At 41.9% G+C, this 7796-nt stretch overlaps 1 protein-coding gene across 1 annotated transcript in view; it reads right to left on the reverse strand.

Annotated features, from left to right (window-relative positions):
• col5a3a (collagen, type V, alpha 3a) overlaps positions 1–4500 on the reverse strand; it is a 50467-nt gene extending 45967 nt beyond the window's left edge. Inside the window, exon 1 of the mRNA XM_079366375.1 lies at positions 4249–4500. Within this exon, the coding sequence (XP_079222501.1) occupies positions 4249–4333 (85 nt within the window). The 5' untranslated portion in view covers positions 4334–4500. The remainder of the gene's footprint in view (positions 1–4248) is intronic.
• Positions 4501–7796: the final 3296 nt, after the last annotated feature.

The raw sequence follows: 7796 nt of genomic DNA on the forward strand, positions 1-7796 counted from the left end.
GATGTTATTGAAAAGAGAGAGAAGTGTTCGAAAAAAGACAAAGCTACATTTATTGTAGCGCAGAGACAAAAGCATTTATGCTTAAAATATACAAGCTCAGAGGGAGAAATATTTATCTCCTCAAGAGTGCTTTGTGGTTGGGTCTGCTTTTGGTTATCACTGAGAGTTTAGGGGCAAGTCAAGTCAGCCTTCCTATGGACGGCTCCTGGGAATAATGTGATACTTATTCTTCAGGGTTATGTGGGATATTAAGGCATGACTATTATTACGAGATACAAAAAGTGAGGATAACTCACAGTGCCTCACATCAAGTTTTAAAACCATGTAATACCAAAATATTCATAATACCACAACTTCAATATTTATGTGGCGATGCTCCGGAGCCTGTGTATAGGCATGAGATACAAGATAACTAAAAACACGCAAACACGAGGGCCACGTTTGAATCTGGACCTACTTTCAAACACATCTAAAAAAAGACAGCACAAAAGGCAAAAACTGTGTGCAAGGCTTTTTCTGTCTTTTTGTTGTTTTTTTTTACTTGTGTGACATTATAAACGATCTTCTGGCTGACCCTCTCCATGGTGCAAACCACAATACCTCAACTCACCATGTTGTAGTGGATGTATCATATCATGCAGGCTTTATTTTCATGAAACATACACAGGTTTGAATCATATATGAAAAAAGTAACACTCTGCTGATTTGACAATTGCTTAAAACTCTAGGTGACGTCTTCAACATGCAAACGTGTTAAAATATATGGTCACATTATGTCAAAATGTGATGGCCAAAGCTCAGCGTGAGATTTTAAATTTTTCTGTGGAAGTTGTGAGTTTCTACTGGAATCTGCTCACACATTGCTCTCCAATTCACATCGTACACCAAATTCTTCAATCTCCACAGTTTGTTCTGCTCATGTTTGCACACAGCATGATGAGCTGAGAGGCCAAAAGCTGCTTGGCCCATGGAGAAAACACCTGCCCCTCGCAGATGCTAACAGGGCAGGCACTAATCCATACAAACACTAACTTTTAGACTTGTGAGGACATTCTTTAAATCCACTCCCAGAAATGTCTGCTGCATGCTTAACACTGGCCCTCAACCTAGCCTGACCCGGTTTCTTTTTGATTTTTAAAACCCATGGTGAAATGGGGAGGAAGGGCATAAATGTTTTGATAATGGAAGATACTTGCACTATTTCTGAGGATATTACGTTATTAAATATACGACACAACAAACGACCACAACATACAAAGTACACACTCCATTTTCACGCTCTTTTCCTAGCACACACACACCTCCTCAGGCACAGAGGATTACCGCAATAGAAACATACAAGCATACGCATGACAAAAGCTATTAAAGTTTCATCCGAGGCTGTCATTTAGTCCCGCAGGCATCAAAACGTCGAGACGTTTGTAGTACAGGTATATACACAGGCTCCTTTTGAAGTCATGTCCCTTTATGCTCCTGAGGAACAGAAATTCTTTCCAGGATGTGGGCCTCTGTGGAAATCGTTCCCCCTCTATGTTAGCAGCTTAGTGTCTGTGCTAAGTGACACTTAGCAGGTTCAGATAAGTTGAAATATGAGCTAGGTCACAGTGTCGCGCAGAATAGCAGAGTGTTTTTTACACAGGGTATAATAAACCTAATGACTTAGACCTCTACGAAGATGTGATTGACCATATGAGGGACGATTAAACTGTCCTGACGCTCATAAACTGGGTGATAGAGGCAAATGAAAGAGTATAGGGACACTGCAGTGAAGTCAGCTCCTCTGATGTCTGCTCATTGCAATTCTACAGGAGAAATCTGTAACCGGTCCCACAGAAAGCTTCTTAAAGCATTGAGTGATCAGAACCTCAGAGCCACAGAAGCCTGAGGGGACAGGAGTCACTGAGTTTCTGGAAGCCAGATGTGAGTGGAATACTATAGAGTCCACTTTCATGAATTGTTTAAGCATCACTTCTGCATATTAAAGAAAACTATTCCCCTCATCAAATGTCTGAGATGCAGTTTGATATAATACTTGCAGCATCAGCAGCTCGGGGACAGACATCAGCATATCAGAAATGTGTAATGTTTAATGTTTCCGCTGGAGAAACACAAAAATCACTTAAGAGAGGAAAACGCTAGATCCGTAACAGGCGTAAAATTTCCTCTTTTCATAGTCTGTATCCTGCCAAATTCAGCTGCTTTTTCATTTGTTTTCATTTGCCTCTAATTTGTTGCCAGATCAAAGGCAAACAAGGCTCGCCATCTTCCTTTGGGAGTCGGATGCAGGACTGGCGAAGAGGCTGGATCAAACGGGACCCAGTGAGGGGGCTCTACGCACGATTTCTCCCCCCCCCCTGTCATAGAACTGAGCGTGAGGCAGGGCATAGGCAAGAGGAAAAGGATGATGTAAATGAAGAGATAACGCAAATAGAATAAAAAAAACAAACACTCCCGAATCCCAGGCTTTGAAAAGAACAGAGGAAAAAAAGAAAGCTGAACAAAAATGTGTTGAGGCAAAAGAACAGAGGATTGTAAGTGAAACTAACTGTGGACGTGTGCAAGAATGTCTCACATCCTGTCAGCAAACATAACTACAAAGTACTCTCTCATCTCTGTGGAACACACACAGAAAGCATATGGGAAAAACCTTTTTGCACTTTAAAACACACACACACACACACACACACACACAGACTGAGGGTCACAAACCCAACATCAACCATGTGTACATATCTAGAACCTCCATATCAGCTCCACCATATGTCTGCCACTTTTAAATCATCTCAGCCTCTTGCTTCAGGCGCTCATTATAGAGAGCAGGGACACCAAGCCCGCTGTGTCACTTGGATGCGAGTGCGTCCCTTGGCTCACTTCTCACTGCCATCAGCACACCATAAAGAGTGAGCATGTAGAGGGCCAAAAGTTTAAAAAAAAAAAAAAAATAGGGCATCTTTAAGCACTTTTTGGTGACCACAGGGTTAGCCTGCTGTTGAGACATGTCACTTAATCAGGGAGACTCTAAACTACAGCACCTGCAAGGAAATTGTACGTTTCCAGTAGAAGACACTCAGGACGTGGCCACAGGGCATGAAGCCTGTGTGGGTGACAGACAGCCCTGGGCCAAATGACATACAGTATGCACAAGCTGGCTGTTCCTGGCTAAATTTGGGACAAGGAGGTCCTGAAATGGCTGAAGCACTTGCTGAACAAGGCATAAAATGTTGACACCTGCAGTCAGACAAAGTGACAGACAGGCAGGCAGGCAGACAGACAGACAGACAGACAGACACAGCTGCAGAGGCCAGCCCTAGTCATGCAGGTGGATAACTGAACAATGAGGGCAGTCACTCACCTTCAAGAAGACAAAGTGTGATTATGTTACAACAGTGTAAAATATGACCTGAGGTGGTCGCCCGCAATAAAATGTGTATAATATTAATGTGTGCCAGAATACTCATAATAAGGCAGTAAGAGTGTTAGCGCTAAGCGCCTTCACTTAAGACCTGAGCGAGCAGAGGGCACTTTAAACAGATCCATGACAGGAATTTTAATCTACTCAGCTCGGTCAGTGTGCAGCCATTCACCTCTTTCTCAAGCCAACGCTAAACCTCTTCACAGTAAACCGACGCTGGTCACAAGCAAACTCAAACATGACATCATAAATCTCCTGAGCGGGCTCCAAGTCCTCCAGCACACCTGACGCGGGAAAAGGACATTAAAATCCAAACCCTGGAGATATGTTCCATGACAATGCAACCTGGAGCAGGACACGTGAAATCAATCACAGCGTGCTCTTGTGCAAGGATACGCACGATTAACAAGCAGGCAATGCATTTAGAAAATAACGTAGAAAAACATAAATCATTTGCACACTTCTGAAAGCTTCTGACAACTTGTAAAAGTCATTTGCAGACAGCTCAGTGTAAAACCCAGCCTGAGGCGACTCTGTGGGGCAAGTTTCAGCATCACCAAGTTACATTCACAAAGACTTAAAGCCCTGGTATGATTTAAATTAGGATGCAAGGTAACAATAAAGTTAGAAAAGAAGCTTTTTGAGTTAATGTTTTGGTATTGGCTGGGTTCAAATAGTCCGATGACTGAAAGTGCCCTGCAAAGTGTTGGTAATTTGTAGGTCAGTGCATAATTTCCTAAATGCAGTGACGGGACTACTTTTTGACATTTTCACCAACATATGTAGCACCGGATGTTTTTATTATTGAGCTGAATGTGTTCAAATGGATACTTTACCCGCTTGTGTCGCCGTTACATGAAGTAGAATCAAAATGAATTGCGCTGTTCTCCTGCGTGACCTGCTCTTTATTACATGGTCCATCTTTACCAGCGGAGACCCCCCTCTGCCTCCGCCACCAGAACTTTCTGCTGCACGAGTTATATGAACAAAAACTCAGCAGCCATGCGGATAGAAAAATAGAGAAGCCAGTCTGTAGTTCCACTTGCTCGATAGTTGGAGAAGTTTTGATGTGGTGGCTCCTCTCAGATTCGCTCTGTCCCTCTCATTCAATTTCTCCCTCTCACCCTCACTCCCTCTCTCTGTTCTCCTCCTCCTCTGCCTCTTCCCTCCCATAGGACGCTGTCCTGGGCGCCTGCAGAACACCATCCATCATAAATAACCTTTATTACACGCGATAATTTGTTAGGTCTCATTTCATTGGAGGGTCACGAGCTGCAAAGTTGATTTACAAGAACATGGTGTTAACTGCTAACCTGTCAGTGTACTCATTGTTGTGTATCTTGTAACCCTTTGTGATATTTAAGCCAGAGCAACTATAACAAGAGGCACACCTGAATGTAGGTGGTTCAGAAAAATGACTTCTCAGCGCAACAATGGAGGCTGCCATTGTCATTATGTTGATGTTGCAAAACTTCCAGAGATCTCTGTATTAGTTGTTGATACATGTTTTCAATTCCCTGCTTCAGTAGAGAGGGAAGATTAGAGGTTTGGCTTAATCATTTGACGCTGGAGGGCATATTCAAGCTTTGAACTTACACATAGCACTTGGTAAATACCCATCATAACAACACCCCTGGACAGTTCATGGAGGGAAGTATTAGCAGGTTATCTCCACCATCAGTCTAAGGTCAGGCCAGCATTACTGCAGTGTTTCTGTGATGCTTGTTCAGGCTGAAGCTTGACCACAGAGAAGCTGCAGGCGGAATCACCTTAGGTCAAAGGTCAATGACTACTACTTCAGGAGCACGCACACCTGAAAATATTGTCTAAAACAGGAATATTGATGTACACCACAAGTTGTAGCATAATATGGAGTAATTTTTGACAGAAATGAGCAAAAATAATTGGTTGTGACAATTAATCTCCTAATACAGCTGAGACAATCTGTCCAAATCATCTGCCAAAACTTAAGCCTGCACAGTGTTGACTACCTGTGCAGCATGAATACAGTCCTGCCAGAAGTATAATTAATTCTAGGAACACTGTGGTATTCAGTTGAGGCATGCTCCTGAGATAAGACTTGTGAAGAACTTGTCTAATTGAAAATGATAAGAGATAACGCTTCCAGAAACAAATCTATGACAGATCTGTTTAAAGTAAGGGTGAAGGAGAGAGAACATTCAGAGAGAACTATCCCAATCAACATTTCTCGAGGGAGAACAGTCTCAAACCACAGAACGGAGCAAAGACACATTAATGTGACAGCTCATGTCTTTTATGCTAGGAGTCTGTTTTATATCAGTCCTATCGCCAAACCAGCCCTGCACCTCAGATGCAGAAACACCATTGACCCACAGACATTGATGATGCTAATCCAAAATATGTTATGCTTCATCATTCAGGGTAAATGGAAAAAGATTTTAGTTTAGCAACATTAAAAAAGGAACCGTCTAGGGAATAGTTGGAGCACAAGTGGGAACATGATCAGAGAGAACATTCAACAGCTATGGAAATGAGGGATAGGAGGGGTTCGAAAGAAGCACGGAGATACTAAGTGGACAGATGGAGGTTGATCTGGAAGGTAAACAGCAGACGCCCTGACCTCCCACCGTCTCCCTCCTCTCTACCAGCTTAGCAGGCCGGAGTCAGGGCCGCATTCCTTGCAGCTTTTAGCAGATAGTTACTAAGAGTCCAGTGGGTAGTCTAAGCTCTGTGTGTGAAATATTTCCACAGCACGTGCTGTGTACCTTTGTCCAACTTCTGGGCCCATACATCTTACACATACAGTAAATATTCTTTAAACATAAACAGCCAATATTCTGCCATCTTTTTTTCTTCAAACGTCAGCCTCAACATTAGTGTGGTTTTTTTTGTTTTGTTTTTTTACATGTGGCAGCAAGCAAACTTTAGCCTGCTGAGACCCAGCTCATATATTCAAATTATTACACATGACGTGACTGCAATTCACAGGAAAGTTCAAATTAAAATCAAAGTTGCTCCATTTGACCCGTGCCCGTAATTTGTCAGCTTTCATGAACTCAAACGGTTTCATAAATCACGCTGATAATACTTAACGTAAGGTTAGGAGGTGATCCTTTTCAAGATGATGTCAACAAAAATAAATACTGTTAATGAGTTTCCAACAGGGACAATGAAATCAGCTCACGCTGACGGCCTCTTTGGTTTAAACCACAGAAACTAACTGCAACTTTTCTGTAACCACTGCTAATACAAATCATGTCGAGCAGCACAGTTGTAAAAGTTTACTCCATATGTGTTGTGACATGAATTGGTAGATACATGATGGATGAAGTCTGGAAGGAGATGAATCCACTTTGGATACTTTGGAGATGGAAATAAAGCCAGGGAGGTTTCTGTTCACCTCTTTACTTCTCGTTGTTTTTATTTCACTGTGACATCTTTTCTATTCTCGGAGTCTTACAGTTCCCTAAAGAATGTTTACATTTAGTTATCTGTTAAAAAATGAAACAAAAACCAGTGATCTCCCTCTCTCTCACTCTGTCTGCAGGTCATTCTGGGCTGATAAATCATGTCATTTTTTTAAAAATAATTTCATCACTGAGAGGTTGGAGAGTGAAGTGAAGTCATCTGTCAGCATCGTTTAAACCCTGCGAGTAACGGCGAAACCTTAATAACCTTAAGAGGTGCGGATTTCTAATTAGTGACGCTTGAAATGGGATTTCAACAGAGTCCGCCGCCAATCTGCTTCCTTGCGTTGAAGAACATGACAGGACAGGACAACAGGCAAACTGTCAGGAAAAATATGCCTGTGAAGTCTCAGACGAGTGAGGAGACTGACTCTTTCAGTTTGCCAAGAATGATTTATGAATATTTAAAGGGGGAAATTCTTTTTTTTTTCCTAAGAAGTCGTTAAAACCACCTAACAAATCATTTCAAGTCCTACGCCATCGCTTTCCAATTAGCTGCGGCTTGTGATGTCACTTGGTCATATATCATATAAAAAACGTTCTGTCATTACGATATCAGACACCCCATTTAAAGAGGGGTGTGATTGTGGTTTTTGTGTGTGTTTGTATGTTGGGGTTGGAAAGCTGATCCATTGTCTCTGCATTTCACTGTTTAAGAGCAGAATTATGAATGAATCTCAGACAACATCTACAGTTCCTATCTTCGCTTAAACATTTCAAGAAACAACAAATATCTGTCTGGAATCAAATGGAAGAAAAGCGAAAGTCTCTTTAAAGTTTCTTTAAAACAAGAAGACTCTGACATCTTTGACTTGTAAAGAGTACAAGACATAAAAGTTATAAAAAACAAAGGAATTAAACAAACGCATACACTGCTCATAGGGGGAATATGTAGGTTCATCTCTCTGACAAACCCTGGGCTGTCGAAGCATCTC

This window comes from Symphodus melops (genome assembly GCF_947650265.1).
Source record: "Symphodus melops genome assembly, chromosome: 17".
Classification (NCBI taxonomy): domain Eukaryota; kingdom Metazoa; phylum Chordata; class Actinopteri; order Labriformes; family Labridae; genus Symphodus; species Symphodus melops.